The sequence below is a fragment of the Enhydra lutris genome, unplaced genomic scaffold (genome assembly GCF_002288905.1).
Source record: "Enhydra lutris kenyoni isolate GAN:26980312 unplaced genomic scaffold, ASM228890v2 scaffoldscaffold57, whole genome shotgun sequence".
NCBI classification, from domain to species: domain Eukaryota; kingdom Metazoa; phylum Chordata; class Mammalia; order Carnivora; family Mustelidae; genus Enhydra; species Enhydra lutris.
In genome coordinates this window covers 9,508,094-9,524,208 of record NW_019154141.1, presented here as the reverse complement: position 1 = coordinate 9,524,208, position 16,115 = coordinate 9,508,094, and the positions used below count along the sequence as shown (strand labels likewise).

The window sequence follows — 16,115 nt, the reverse complement described above, 5'->3', positions numbered from 1 at the left end:
CAGTGTGTTAAGCCTCTGCCTTTGGCTCAGGTCATGATCTCAGGGTCCTGGGATCAAGCCACGCATAGGGCTGTCAGTTCAGCGGGGAGCCTGCTTTCCCCTCTCTCTGCCTACTTGTGATCTCTCTGTCAGATTTAAAAAAAAAAAAAAGTTTAAGAAAAAAGAATTTTAGGATCAGCTTTCCAGTTTCTACAAACAAACCAGCTAGGACTTAAAACAGTTATGCTCAATCTCTTGATCAATTTGGGGAGTATTGCCCTCTTAAGTCTTTCATTCCATGGACATGAGATAACTGTCTACTTATTTAGGTTCCTTTTTTTTCTTTTAATAATGTTTGCAGTTTTCAGTGTATAAATCTTGCCCTTTTGTTAAAATTATTTCTAAGTATTTATTGTTTTGATACTATTGCAAATGCAATTTTCTTAATTTTATTTTCAGATTGCCCATTGCTGGAGAATACAGTTAATTTTTATGTATTGGCCTTTTTTTTAAGATTTTATTTATTCGTTGGATAGAGAGAATGACAGCTAGAGAGGGAACACAAGCAGGAGGAGTGGGAGAGGGAAAGCAGGCTTCTGGTTGAGCAGGGAGCCCGATGCGGGACTTGATCCCAGGATCCTGGGATCATGGCCTGAGCCGAAGGCAGGTGTTTAGCCATCTTAGCCACCCATGTGCTCCTATGTATTGATCTTATATCCTGCATTCTTGCTAAGTTTATTTTAGTTTTAATAATTTTTTTAAAAGATTTTTATTTATTTATTTGACAGAGATCACAAGTAGGCAGAGAGGCAGAGAGCGAGGAGGAAGCAGGCTCCCTGCTAAGCAGAAAGCCCAATGCGGGACTCAATCACAGGACCCTGGAATCATGACCCAAGCCAAAGGCAGAGGCTTTAACCCACTGAGCCACCCAGGCACCCCAGTTTTAATAATTTTTATGTAGGATTTTCTGTATACAGCATCATGTCATCTGCGAGTATAGTTTTATTTCTTCTTTTACAATCTGGATGACTTTTATTTTCTTGCCTAATTGCCCTCTGATACAATGTTGAATAGAAGTGGTTCAAGTGGACATCCTGTCTTGTCTTATTCTTGATCACAGGAGGAAAGCATGTGATCTTTGACACTGTTATGTTAGCTGTATGTTTTTTTTCAGAAATGCCTTTTTTGTGGTTAAAAGGTTCCCTTCTATTCTGAGTTTATTGAGTGCCTTTATCATGAAAGAGTGCTGGATCGGGGAAATACAAATCAAACCACAATGGGATACCACCTCACACCAGTCAAAATAGCTAAAATTAACAAGTCAGGAAATGACAGATTTGGCAAGGTTGCAGAGAAAGGGGAACCCTCCTACACTGTTGGTGGGAATGCAAGCTGGTGCAGTCACTCTGGAAAACAGTATGGGGAGGTTCCTCAAAGAGTTGAAAATAGAGCTACCCTACAGCCCAGCAGTTGTACTACTAGGGATTTACCCCAAAGACACAAATGTAGTGATCTGAAGGGGCACCTGCACCCCAATGTTTATAGCAGCAATGTCCACAGTAGCCAAACTATGGAAAGAGCCCAGATGTCCATCAATAGATGAATGGATAAAGATGTAACGTGTGTGTGTGTAGATGTGGGGATGTAAGTGTGTATATACATACAAACAATGGAATATTACTCAGCCATCAAAAAGAAATCTTGCCATTTGCAAGGACATGGTTGGAACTAGAGGGTGTTATGCTGAGCAAAATAAGTCAGAGAAAGACAATTACATGATTTCACTCATGTGGAATTTAAGAAACAAAACCGGGAAGCACAGGGGAAGGGAGGGGGAAAATAAAACAAGATGAAAAAACAAAAATAAATGAAATCAGAGAGGAAGACGAACCATAAGAAAGTCTAATCATAGGAAACAAAGTGAGGGTGGCTGGAGGGGAAGGGGGGGTAAGGGCAGTGGGGTAACTAGGAGATGGACCTTAAAGAGGGCACATGATGTCATGAGCACATAAGACTGATAAATCACTGAACTCTGCCTCTGAAACTAATAATATACTGTATGTTAATTGAATTAAATAAAAAAAATGGAAGCGTGCTGGATGCATTTTCTGTATCTGTTGAGATGATCATATGGTATCTTTTTGTTCTTGAAGTCTGTCCACTATTTTTTTCTCCATTAATGCTGCTTGTCCTTTTGTAGGCTTTTTGACTCTTAAAATGTGCCTTTTATCTCAGAGAAACTTTTATTTAACTATTCCTTGATTACTTCTTTCTCTTTGTTCTTTTCCCCTGGAAAGTCTGATAGATTGTTTTGGAGCCTCTGTGTTCACGTTTCTTAACTTTTCTTTCCTGCTTTGTTTGACTTTTTGTTTTCTCTTCTGGGAGATTTTCTTGACATTGTCTTCCAGATGACTGATTCTGTTTTCAGCTAGTTCATTTTATTATTTAGCTAATCTGTTCAGTTTTCAATTTTTGATAATCTTATTTTGTTAAGTTTATTTTTCATGTTCTTTGCCATTTTTTCATTTTTATAGCTGTAGTATCCTTTGGCCCTCTTTGAACGTACTTTTTATTTTTAAAGTTTTTTTTTTAATTACCTATTTTCTCTTGGATCTTTGTCTTTTCACGTTGGATCTTCCCTTTTGTGCTGTTGGTTTCTTGAAAATGTGTGTTTGGCTTTAGTTGAATGAATTAGGGTGGTTAATAGAGGTCGTTGGCATGGATTTTCCTGTGCAAGTAGGATTGTGCTGCTTCCCAAATGGTGGGCGGGCTGACTGTGAGCTCTGAGTGTCTGGTAAACTCTGGGCAGAAAGACTAGCTCCTGTACAAGCATCAAGATAAGGAATGGGTAAACTCTTACTCTTTGAAGTACATTCCATTTCTTCATTAATTCATTTGTAGAAGGCAGGGGTACTGTACTTTCTTTGCTTTTTCCCTCAAGCCACAATGTGCACAACAGGAGCCATCCCTCTCCTGTACCCACTTATTTTTCATTTTAAAATACTTCCTTTTTTTTTTTTCCAGTCTTGTTTAAGACATCTGTTCTTGTGCTTTGTCCTGGAGTCAGAAGTGGTAGTTATCCAGGCCTTTCACTATGCAAGGAGGGCATCAAAGGGGACCTTTAGTGGACCTTATACATTTTAAATTGTGCGGTAATTGTCACATGGGTACTCCTGGTTTTTGCAAATGTCTCAGTGTAAAGCTTTTCAGAGCACCCTTGAAAGAACCTAGCCTGGTTCACTGGTGATGTTTTGAGCTATGAATTTCTTTATTTCACTTTTTCTGTCAGTTTGAACCCAATAACTTTCGAATGTTTCTTAGTATTTAAAATTTTTAAATATTTCTGATCCATGACTCTCTCTTGTTTCTTAGAGCTAGTATGATTTCATTTTTAAAATATCTTTGCATATCAGGGGCGTCTAAGTGGCCCAGTCGATTAAGCATCTCGCTCTTGTTTTCAGTCAGGTCATGATCCTCTGGGTTGTGAGATCGAGCCCCGCATCAAGCTCTGTGCTGGGCTTGGGGCCTGCCTAAGATTCTATGTCCCTCCAAATTCCCCATCCTTCTCTCCCTCTGTATTTAAAAAAAAAGAAAAAAAAAATCTTTGCCCATCAGTAGTTCTTTGGGAGATCCAATTTACCATCATGAATTTGAAGCCATTGTACTTACGTAATAGGAGTAAAGAATACAGACATCTGGGGAGAATGTTTTGCGAGGTAGGGATTGGGCTAAATTTATAGCTACAAGTGGCCTGTTTAGCAAGGCCAGCAACTTCTGTTCCGATTTGGCAGACTGGAAGTTGTCTTTGTTTTCCAGTTCTGCATTTCTAGAGTTTAACCAGGAGCAGGCACAGAGGCACACAGTTAATACTGAATGAATGATCAGAATTAGAGCATGTCTCCTGTGGACTTGTCAACAATAGTAGACCCTTACATTTCTGTAGTTCTTTTACCTTTTGAAGGCATTATTTTCATTTTTACTTATCATTGGGCGATTTGAATGTGTTTTTACAGAAAGTTTCATTTGGAAACACCCCAGTGAATTACATTCTAGCACCCCGTTTGCTGGAAGAAAACTTAGAATCAGAAATGAGCACTTGTAAAAAGGCATTTTAGCAAAGCTTGTGTACCAAAACCTACAAGTTGTAGAAGAGCCTTTTAGTCAGTCACGTGATTTTTTAATTTATTTATTTTTATTTATTTATTTTTTTTTAAGGGGATGGGGAGAGGATGAGGTAGGGCTCAGTGTCTGGACCTTGAGACACTGATGTGAGCTGAGGTTGAGTTGGCTGCTTAACCACAGGTGTCCCAGTCATGTGCTTATTGGCTTTTATTATAATTACAGTTCTAACAGTCATATTTGTTTAGAAATACACTTTAAAAGGAGAGGATTATAAGAGCAATCTAATGATAACTGAAGGAGATGATGCTCCTGTAGTTCAGTGTAACACTTGAGGTTCATAATGATGACCCCTATTAACTAGTAAGTAAAAAAAGAAAAAGATTTGCTGCATCATAGAGTAAAGAAGGTTTTCAGTTATTTGGACTTGGCCACACCTGGCTCTCATCACAGCTCTAGCACGTACAGGCTCTGGATACTGTTCAGCCTCTCTGAGACTGGTTTCTCCGTTTTGACATCTTTGATCGCTACATCATTCTTCTCCCTTCCCCTTGTGTTCCTATATATATTCTGTCCCAGGAATGATCTGTCTACTCCCCTTGACTGCTTATTTCCTTCAGATCGTAACTCTGAAACTCCTTCCCCCAAGAATTCCTCCCTGACTCTGGATTAGATTATGTGTCCTGTTGTATACTCTTACAGCACTTATCCCAGTTGGGATTTTGTGTTTATTGTATGATTATTTATTTAACAATTTCTTTCAACAAATATTTACTGAGTGCTTAATAAATCCCTGGGATTGTGAGCTTTATTAAGGTAGAATAATGACTGGGCATGTGGGTTTTGTCTGTTTTACTTGGTCCTTGTATCCCTAATACCTAACATAGTGCTTAGACATAGGGAGTGAGCAGTTGCTGAATGATTAAATACCAATGGAGATAGTACTGCCTGCCCTCTTACAAGGTTGTTGTGAGCCTTCAAAATGATTGTGTGTATGACGTGCTTATTAGCTTGCTTGTGGCCTGGTTGGGACAGTATCCCTAATTGTTAATAAAAGCCAGTCAGTCTGCTGTGGCCCTTGAGAATGATTCTTGGGCATACAGGTAGCCCTTAATTCATGCTCTCCCATTTACTAGCTCTGTGACCCTGCAGAAGTGCTTAATATCTCTGATTTGCATTTTCTTTATCTATAAATGGAAATAATAATAGTTACCATATAGGGTTTTGGAAGGATTGGCCTGTGACCATCACAGTGAAACAGCGGACAGTACTTACTCAGTAGGTAGTGGGCATAGCATTGGTCCTATGTTAATGAATAAGAGAAATCGTTTAAGGAATATATAGACAGTATCAGAAAATTCACATATGTGGAAACAATACATTCTCTGATAGATGGTAGCAGTAGATGTATTGCCATTAGCCCATAATCTTCAGAATATCCAATATTTCCCAATTATGTCTGTGATGGGTTATATCGTGTTAGGTTCAGTTTTGTTTTTAAGAGGATGGTGAGGGCAGTGTGCCTGAGCAGCGCAGTCAAAGTGTCTGATGTCACCTCAGGTCACAATCTTGGGGTCTTGGGATCAAGTTCCACATCGGGTTCCGTGTTCAGCAGGGAGTCCCCTTGTCCCTCTCCCTCTGCCTCCATCCCCTACTCCCATCATTTTCTCTCTCTCTCTCGCTCTCAAATAAATAAAATCTTAAAAAAGTAAAAGGACTTTTGGGAGTATGATTATATATTCCTAAATAGTTGAATTATATTAAGACTTAAGGCTCCTTGGGGTACCTGGGTTGCTCAGTTGGTTAAGCATTTGCCTTCGTCTCAGGTCGTGATCTCAGGTCCAGGGATCAAGCCCCACATTGGGCTCCCTGCTCAGTGGGGACCCTGCTCTCCCTCTCCCTCCGCTGCTCCCCCTGCTTGTGCTCTCTTGCACGCTCTGTGTCAAATAAAATCTTAAAAAAAAAAAAAAAAAAAGAGTTAAGCCGTCTGAATTTTAAAATGTCTTAGAATGCCCTGTCACTTGTGTATGAAAGTTACACTCAGCAAGTGACAGTATTGGAAATCATCCTGGATTTTTGGACCAGTGTGTGTTCGTGGATAATGTCTGTGGATTTAGAAGATTATTCTGCAGAGTAGTTCACAGCTCGTTCTTCCCAGAGTCCCAGGCATCCCCTGTGCATTGGATGCTTTGCCAGCCTTTTCTGACAAAAGCACATTGCCGTATAAGTGAAAAAGACATGTTATTACAGGAGTAACCTTTAATTTTCTCTAATTTACATATTTAAAAATTCACTTGGGAACATTTGCTACTTCAGCCTATCCACAGGGACATGACCCGTGCTATCATGTTAAACCTTTGCTTCTCATTTCACTTGTTTCCTTTTCATCTTGGCTGCAAGGCCCCGACTCCTGACTTCCATCAGAAGGAATCCGTTTTGTTTGGATTCCTACACACATTTGTTGAGGGGGATGCCTAGCTGGCTCAGTTGGTGGAATAAGTGCTTCTTGATCCCAGGTTTGTGAGTTCAAGCCCCGCGTTGGATATAGAGAATACTTTTTAAAAAAATAATCTAAAAAAACAAAATGAAACAACAAATGTCTATGGAGAAAGATGCAAAACTTTCTAGTGATTGGTTGCTATACCTTTATTACAGGCTCAGCAAAATAGTCCCTCCTCTACGGGATCTGGCAACACAGAGCATTCCGGCAGCTCCCAAAAACAGATCTCCATCCAGCACAGACAGACCCAGGTAGGTCAGTGGTCAATACACAGAGGAAAAGATGTGCTTAGGAATAAATGCTAACCACATAATACAGTCTGTGAGTCCTCTCTTTGTCTTTCCTTTATTTCTCCGACTTTACTTCATTATTTTTGTGTATTATACTCAGAACTTGCATTTTGAGTATTAAAGTCTTTTGGAAGGTGCTTTAACTTTTTGAGGTGTTTCTTTGCCATTCTAGTGTGTTGCAGAGAAATGCTTGTACTGTAGCATGGTATTGAGGAAAGAGCACTTGCTTTGGATACTATCTATAGGCCTGAGTTTGAATTCTGGCTCTGCAACTAACACTGTCTTTTTGGGCCTCAGTTCTTGAGTACAAATCGTCTGTAGAATGTGGTTGATTCTGATTCTCTCAGACAATGTATACAAAATGCTAATAAGGGCAGTGCTTAGAATACACTTCAGTGAATGTTAATTCCCTACTTTATGAAAGTAGTTTATTGATTCCTTTCACCTGCTTATTTGACAGGACCTAGCTAGACTCCTTTAACATGTGGCACACCAACATAATTTCCTCCTTAAAGAGTTTTCAGAAACTCTTTTTAATTTAGGGAATGTTGTGAACATTCAAAGTTAGTATCTGAAAAGGATAGTGGATACATCCTCCATTCTGTAGTGTTGAGCTAGCCGAATAGAACACTGTGTTTGCTTGAAGCCTCCTGGCAGTGTGTTGCCTTCAAGACAAGATGCTTGGCAATCTAGGAGAATTTCTTAAATCTTAAGAGCTATACAACCTTCAGGAGTAGATTTTACTTTTATTTGAATGATCAGCTTTTGGACAGTTGAACAGACCTGATTCAGAAAACTTTATTTCTCCCCATCTGATTGTTCTTTGTTTCCACTAGGTGGCGTGTTAGTTCTTTAGAGATTTGGGTCCTCCCTCCTCTGAACTCCTTTTCTACTCAAAGTTAGTTTCATTTCTAGAGTAGTTTGTTTCTATATTGCTCAATGCACCGTCATTTGAGAATTCATGTATTTGATACCAGAATTGAAGTGCAGGTGTAGCAAAATGCAAGATTTAAAGAATGGGTGAGGAAAGCAGATTTAATTTCTTTAGCCATGTGATTCCAGGCTATCTGTGTTAGTAAGTGCTTTTTTCCCCCAGAAGAGTAATGAGAAAAGTATGATGACATGTAACACTTTGAGACTAATCTTAATTTGTTTTCTCTTTGTATAGTCTGACCTCACAATAGAAAAAATATCTGCACTAGAAAACAGTAAGAATTCTGACTTAGAAAAGAAGGAGGGAAGAATAGATGATTTGTTAAGAGTAAGTATTAAAATGTCGTAAGAGATTTTATAACAAGCACTGATGCTGTGACTATTCGGGTTATGCACATATCATAATTACTGTCAGCAAATAACAAAGTTAGTAACATTTGGATATTTTCCTTTAATCTGAGGGAATCTGAGTAGGAAATAGGATCAAACCTGTATTCTAAGCTCTATCTTTAAATTGGAAATCTTTCATTGTAGGATTTTAATATTTAAATATATACTAGAGAAATAGATATATGGAGTATTGTATTTCATCTGGAACAGTGGGAAACAACGTAAAATATTGTTTTTCTGTTCAGAGAAGTTTTGGTAATATTCTTGAATTTTTAAAACTATTTCACAGGTACTTTTCAGCCCTGCTTTTTGTATTTTAGGTCATTTATGAGTATTTGTCTAAAGGTTTTTGTGCTTACAAGAAAAACTTCAAAAATAACCTAATCTGGAATTTAAAAGATACTTCTAGGAAATACATGATGATATTTTAAAAATATATTTTTAATATGCAACTAGCATACTGACTGACCCATTCCTTAATAAAAACTTGGTTTTTTTCTTTTAAAAGCAGTCTGTGCTCTTTATAATACATTTAGAGAGCACTGAGAAATACGACACCCATAATTCCGTTAACTGAGTAGAACATTTGGTACATTTCCTTCAGTAATTTTGAGCCATTAGTAGTATGTGTTGTATATATACATACATATAAATGCGTATATAAATAAGTCTTACTGACTTATAAATAAAATTGATTAACAAGTTTATCTTCTCCAGTGATTTAGAAAGGTGTAGGTTTGATCATCATTTGTGCTAACACAGTTTTCCAGCTGGCTCCATGGGGCCCTGAAGGTGTTGTTGGAGGAGCTTCCAGGGCTCCCATGACACAGCTGGGTGCAGATCTGCAGTCTTATTGGGCAAGACTGTTTGAAGAAAGTAATGTTTATTAATAAAGATAATAAAAGTCACTGTATTGTGATTATCTCTCTCCAGAAAATTTTACCTGTTTCTGTTATTACCAAATATAGTAAAAAGTACTGTGTTTGACTCCCACTCTGTATAAAACCTGGAATTGAGCACATATCTAAAATATAAGCCCAGTCTGAGTAACATCTGATGTTTTGAGACTATTATTATTAAATTATTTTAATAGTTTATATAAGAATAATTCCTATATTACAAGCAGTTTTATGACCTAATTTATAATAATTAGTTACACATGTTAAACTCATTTTTTTTTTTTTAATCACAGTTTTTGTCTTCTTACTTTTAGTTGACTGGCATACATTTTAAGTAATTATTTTTCAAGAAGGATATATCAGTGTTAAGTTTTTTATTTCCTTGTAGATCTGAGAATTCTTTCTCTTATCTTCCTGTATAAAAAGTGTTCTTTTTGTGTCATAACCTGTTAGGCTTCTCCTCTTACCTCCAAATTGTAACACATATATATACACGTGTGTGCACCTTTTACAGTTGTTTTTTTTTTTTTTAGTATTTACTATTTCTGAGAAGACTGTGACCAAAGGAACAAACTGTAGTCTGTTTTCTGTGATGATTATAGTACTGTCATCCCTTATTTTTGTATTTCAAAAAATTTTGCCAGGGTACATCTACACATAGGTCTCTAAATTTTTATTCTGGAAATGTGCGGTTATGCTTAATTTTTGCCTCTTTCTGTCTTAAGTTGGCCTCTTCCTCGGTTTCTAGCTTGAATCCTTGATCTCTTCCCTTTATTTCTATCACTTCAAGTCTTACTTAATATGATTGATCTTCTTTTCTGAATCTCATTAGTTTCTCTTCCTTACATTTTCTGCTGTTTACAGTCTCTTATGTCAATTTCGATTCTGTTATTTACATTTTTAGTTTACTTTTTCCCCCTACGTAATTCACTTTCTTTTTCCACGTTGTGCATTCTTTATGGTTTTTGCCTGTGACTTCATAGACTCCACGTCTTTTTGTGTTTTATGGACTATGAGAAGCTGCATTCTAAAATGTTCTTTTGATTCTTTAGGGAAATCATGTTCATGGTTCTCAAGCTGATGTTCACTTTCCTCACACAGAAGTATCTGTACTTAGATCTCTTCTTCTGGTTGTTTGCTTTGCTCTACCTTTCCATGAGGAGAGGGACGTTTAGACTCAGTACTTACCTTCCATCTTTCACTGTTAGCATATGTGCTTGCTTGGGGTTGCTCTTATTCCTGTTTTTGTTCATTTCATATGGGTGCTGCTTCATATTGCTGCTTGAATTGCCAAGATTTTAATTAGGTAGATTGTGGGTTTAAAGAGCTCGTAGCCCAATTTCAGTATTGACGGGTTTTTGTCCAGAGAAGCTGCGCTGGACTGAAAAAGGATCATGGGCTCATCTTTCTTCACCTGACTGTTAAGATTGTGAAAATGGAGTATGTGAAAAACTTGAATCCTGACTTAGTACTCTTTTTGAATTTTAAAAAGATGTCTGCTTTCATTTTCTAGGAAACCGTATGTTCCCTTTACTCACCATTACCTACCTTCCACTCCCTTGTTTTCTGAAGGGTGTAGTTTTTGGCTGTAGAACAATACCAAAGGAATGGAGGTGTCAAAAAGGAGGACACTGAAGGCAGCTGCCATATTTTTTAAGTTGATTAGAATTTGTGTTTCTGATCTGGAATGCAGGGAATGAGTGCTCCTTATGTCTCCTTTTAGGCAGGCATGGGTGGTTCCTTGGGGTTTTCCATTTTGGTGAGATGTTGAATAAGGCAGCATCAGGAGGTAGGCAGGTGCTGTTTTAAATCTGAATACAAAGTTGTTAGTCCTAGAAAACCACAAAAATTTAGAGTTCTTAAAATTTTATTGTATTTTGGTACACCTGGATGGCTCAGTCGGTTAAGCGTCTGCCTTTGGCTGAGGTCATGATCTCAGGGTCCTGGGATCGAGCCCCCCATTAGGCTCTCTGCTCAGCGGGGATTCTGATTCTCCCTCTCACTTTTCCTCTGTGCTTTCCTTCTCCCTCTCTCTATCAAATAAATAAAATCTTAAAAAAAATATTTTTATTGTATTTTATTTAATTAATTTATTTATTTAAGAGAGCGTAAGTGTGTGTGCACATGAACAGGAGTTGGGTGGGGAGAGGAAGGGAGGGGAGAAAGAGAATCTTAAGTAGCCTCCATGCCCAGTATGGAGCCTGACTTGGGACTTGGTCTCAGGACTCTGCAATCATGACCTGAGCTGAAAGGAGTCCGCCCTCAACTGACTGAGCCACCCAGGTGCCCCTTAAAATTTAATTTAATTTATTTTTTTTTAAAGTAAGCTCTACAGTCAACGTGGGGCTTGAATTCACGGCCCCAAGATCAAGAGTTGTTACATGCTCTGTAGACAGAGCCAACCAGGCGCCCCTAGAGTTCTAAAAAGTTTAAATAAGCTGCCAGAGATTGATTCCATACATTTGATTACAGATTTTAAGGGAATCCTCACCCTCCAAAAGGAGATTGAATTTTATGTAAACATTACATAGTCTCTTACAGATTCTTTTTCTTTCTTTCTTTTTTTTTTAAGATTTTATTTTTAAGTGATCTCTACACCAACATGAGGCTCGAATTCACAACCCTGAGATGAGGCAGCTCAGGCTCTACCAACTGAGCCAGCCAGGCACCCTGTAGATTCTTTATTGTGAATTAGTCACATTTACCCAAATGTACTTTTACTTTGCCTTTGATAGAGTGGTCCATAGAACTCTCTACAAAGAAGTGATAGAAATTATACATATGAGTAGAAATTGGAGATGGAAGCTGTTGTACACTGATCACTTTAAAAATGAAGCTGTAATGTCTCAAAAATGTGTGTGCTGTAGTAGCTTCCATTTGTGCTTTTTACTGTTTTCAGAAACACTTACATCATATGATTGGGAAATACCAGATCTTTTTTTTTTTTTTTTTCACAACTCAAGGACATTATTATAAAGTAGCATTTATTTGCTGAAAGAGTAGAGATCTTTTGTTAATATAAGAATAAGTTTTAAAAAATTGCAAGTCAGGATTGAACTTGGGTTAGTGGTTCTTCCCTTCTCTGTTATTGCAGGAGGTTTGACTTTTTTCAAACTATTTAGCCCATCATTCTGACCACAGCTAAATTAACTGTGTATTTACATTCTGGCATTCTTGAGAACTAGGGCCTCGTATTCCTCTTGTTTGTTAGTTCTGTCTTATGCGGGCATGGGTGTGTCTGGCTTCTCTGGTAAGAAACATTTGTGTAAATTCATGTCCCTTTTTCTTTGGAAACAAGAATAGAAAAACAAAGAATAATTGACCGTAAGAACATTTTGTGGTTTTTAAAAAAATTCTGTAATTTTTTTGTGTTTAATTATCCTTTGTAAATATTCTGTGAGTGCTGTAAAGTATTTCATTACCTTTGAATATATTTTAAACATCTCAGTTGTAGGTTTCTTATTTTGCGACAGTTTAGGTATATGTGATGTACTGGATTTACTTACAACTGCCTTTTGAGAGAAGTAAAACATGATCCGTAGAAAAACATGCCCGCTTGTAGTGACAATTCGTCTTACTTAAATAGATAAGTTTAGGAAGAGAGACTAAAGGAATGAAGTATTTGTTTTTTAAATCTAATTACTCTTAGCTCTTTGAACGTTAATTTTGCTTTTGATTGAGCAAGAAGAAATTATGTTTGGACTCCTTAAAAACTGCTTTTGTATTCATCTATCTTCCTTGGAGCTAATTTAAAAAATGTTTCACCCTTGAAGGCCAACTGTGATTTGAGGCGACAAATTGACGAACAGCAAAAGATGCTAGAGAAGTACAAAGAACGATTAAATCGATGTGTGACGATGAGCAAGAAACTCCTTATAGAAAAGGTGAGTGTCATGGTGGCCTGAACCCTGCATCCCTGGATGCTCAGGGGGTGGCATTGCTGGGGCTCCTTACTCCTCACCTGAGGTGAAAATACTTTGAAGTACGGCTTTTTAGGGGAAGACTTCATATGATTTGACAGAATTCTTTCTTACGTGGACATTGGTGCAAGCAACCAGAACGATAATTGGGGGGATTGTTTTTGGTTGTGCCTTGGTTGGTGTGTGATGATTGGGCAGGGACAGCTTGGCCTAGTTGAATTTATTTGCAGTGTCACTCTCCTACATTCTTACATTCATCCTGTCCTTTGGATTGCATATCCTATTACTGTTGCAAATGCTTAGCAGTAGTTACATTTCCATTTTAGAGATGGTATTTGGAGTAACTTACGTATATAGTAATGCGATAATTAAGTGCTTTTTTGTGCTTTAAAAAAAATTAAGTTGACATATACTTGAATGTGACTACTTTAATTGGCTGCTTTCTTTATTATAGTAATTGATTAGTTGTGACTGTAGTAGTTTTTAATAACTATTTCTTACAAGTTTTTTTAAATTATATCTCTAGTGCATATTTATTTTCTGTTGAAAAATAGCAGTACTGCTAATGAAATAAATTATTACCGGCTAAAGGTTTCCATCAGATTGGTGATTACGTCTGCTGAAATCTTGAGAACGCTGTTAAAAAGGCAGGGAACACTGATAAAAGGGAAGTGGGTTATCTTATTGGTGTCAGAGATACTGAGGAGAACGTTGATTCAGCTTTTAAAATTCATTAATTTTAGAGAAAGGAAACACTTTTTCTTTATTAATATAGAGAATTTATTTAAAGTTTTAGGGTACTTCCTAAAGACCACATAGGGTCAGCCAGTTGTACTAAACTTTGATCACTATAGTGTGGAACATGAACACCGTGCTCTGAGTTCTCATTGGAGAATACAGTTCTTTTCTGTTTGTCCTTTCTCCAAGTCAAAACAAGAGAAGATGGCGTGTAGAGATAAGAGCATGCAAGACCGCTTGAGATTAGGACACTTTACCACCGTTCGACATGGGGCCTCTTTTACTGAACAATGGACAGATGGTTACGCTTTCCAGAACCTTATCAAGTAAGTGAACTGCAGTGATTAAATTGAAGTTGAAAAGTTGCTTTAAGTTTTCTGTAATTGCAGTCATTAAAAAGAATAGTTGTGGGGGCACCTGGGTGGCTCAGTCGGTTAAGCATCTGCCTTTGGCTCAGGTCATGGTGCTGGAGTCCTGGGATGGAGCCCTACGTCAGGCTCTCTGCTCAGCGGGGAGTCTACTTCTCCCTGTGCTCTGTGTTAGCCTCTGTGCTTTCCCTCTCTCCCTCTCAAATAAATAGATAAATCTTAAAATTAAAAAAAAAAAATTCTAGTTGTGGTAGTCCTCTTTTCATTCAGCTTTAGTCCCTACAAGTGTAAAGAAATGTAGGGAATGAGGGAAAGTCCTGGAAAAAAATGACATAAGTCATCAGAGAAATAGTAAATGAGTTCTACATTAAAGTCTAAAAGAATCAGAATTGGGGGCGCCCAGGTGGCTTAGGGTGAAATGTCTGCCTTCGGCTCAGGTCATGACACTGGAGTCCCAGGATTGAGCCCCGCATCAGGCTCCCTCCTCAGCAGAGAGTCTGCTTCTCTCCCTCTCTCTTTGTCTCTCTCTCTCTCTCAAAGTAATAAATAAAATTAAAAAAAAAAAAAAAAAGCAATTGCTGAAGTTAAGAAAAATGTAGAACTTGACTTTAAATTATGTAATGGATTCTCATGAGGAGTCAGTAAGCATATTGATTCTGGGCCCATAGAAAAATGAAATGGGCAAGGACCTAAGGGAGAATGTCCTGAGTTAGGTATAAAACAAAATAAAACCCTAGAAGAACATTACAAGATATGCCCCTGAGGCCCTTTAAGGAGACCATTTCCTGTCATTTGATAGTGGCTCCCTCAAAGGCAGGAGCTAAGCCAGTGGTCAGGCTGGGGGCCAGCCACAGTGTGCGACTGTCAGCAATTTGGAATCTTTTTAAAGATTTTATTTTTTTATTTGGCACAGAGAGAGAGAGAGAACACAAGTAGGCAGAGAGGCAGGAAGGGTGGCGGGGGGAAGCAGGCTCCCTACCGAGCAAAGAGCCCGATGCAGGGCTCGATCCCAGGACCGTGAGATCATGACCTGAGCCAAAGGCAGAGACTTAACACACTGAGCCACCCAGGCGCCCCAGCAATTTGGAATCTTAAGCACTCTTTTGCTTTATCATAACTTTTTGAAACATTCAAGTATTTACTTCAAGGAGAGAATTGACATTTAAAATCCTAAAATTTCGGGCGCCTGGGTGGCTCAGTGGTTAAAGCCTCTGCCTTTGGCTCAGGTCATGATCTCAGGGTCCTGGGATCGAGTCCCGCATCGGGCTCTCTGCTCAGCGGGGAGCCTGCCTCCTCGTCCTGTCTCTCTCTGCCTGCCTCTCTGCCTACTTGTGATCTGTCTGTCAAATAAATTTAAAAAAAAAAAAAATCTTAAAAAAAAAAAATGTTAGAATATCTTAAAAAATAAAATAAAATAAAATCCTAAAATTTCAACTATGTAAATAGCAAATACTAGCTCTGGACTTAAAAAAATATGTATCTTTAGGTTATAATACCTTTCGGTATATCTAACTTATTTACCTTTATTCATTAGATTATTTTCATCTGAGACTAGGGGGAAGGGCATTATGTTTTTAATCGTGGGCTCTTAGACTTTTGATCTGTAGGTCACCGTGAGTTGGAGGGTTCCATAGACTGCTTTTCCTTTTTTCCTTCTTGAAGTAACTTACTGAGCAGTGAGTGAGTGGAGAGTGTGGAACTCCTTTAATAGTAATGAAACTTAAAGAAATAACAAATTTATATCTGAAATAAAGTACAGATATTGATCTTACTAATAATACCTCTGGATTGCACGTTAGCAGTCAGTGTTTTATATGTGCTACATAACCCTCCATTTGGCTTAGGTATGTCTTTACCTCACACGAGTACCTTGAGTATGTGTAATTTGGGTGTGATAAGAGGCTGGCCCTTGAGTCAGAGATGTAGTACCCAGGAAGAAAAACAAAGCCTTTCAAGTTGGGCCAGGTGCCAGAGACTCA

General features: G+C 38.1%; 1 protein-coding gene across 3 annotated transcripts in view; it reads left to right on the top strand.

Annotated features, from left to right (window-relative positions):
- Window positions 1–16,115, top strand: part of LOC111158073 (tousled like kinase 2) — a 115,690-nt gene that overhangs the window by 63,023 nt on the left and 36,552 nt on the right. For all 3 annotated transcript variants that reach the window (XM_022519891.1, XM_022519890.1, XM_022519889.1), the window contains 4 exons: window positions 6,754–6,849; window positions 8,057–8,149; window positions 12,884–12,994; window positions 13,958–14,094. In XM_022519891.1, coding sequence (XP_022375599.1) covers window positions 6,754–6,849; window positions 8,057–8,149; window positions 12,884–12,994; window positions 13,958–14,094 — 437 coding nt within the window. The remainder of the gene's footprint in view (window positions 1–6,753; window positions 6,850–8,056; window positions 8,150–12,883; window positions 12,995–13,957; window positions 14,095–16,115) is intronic.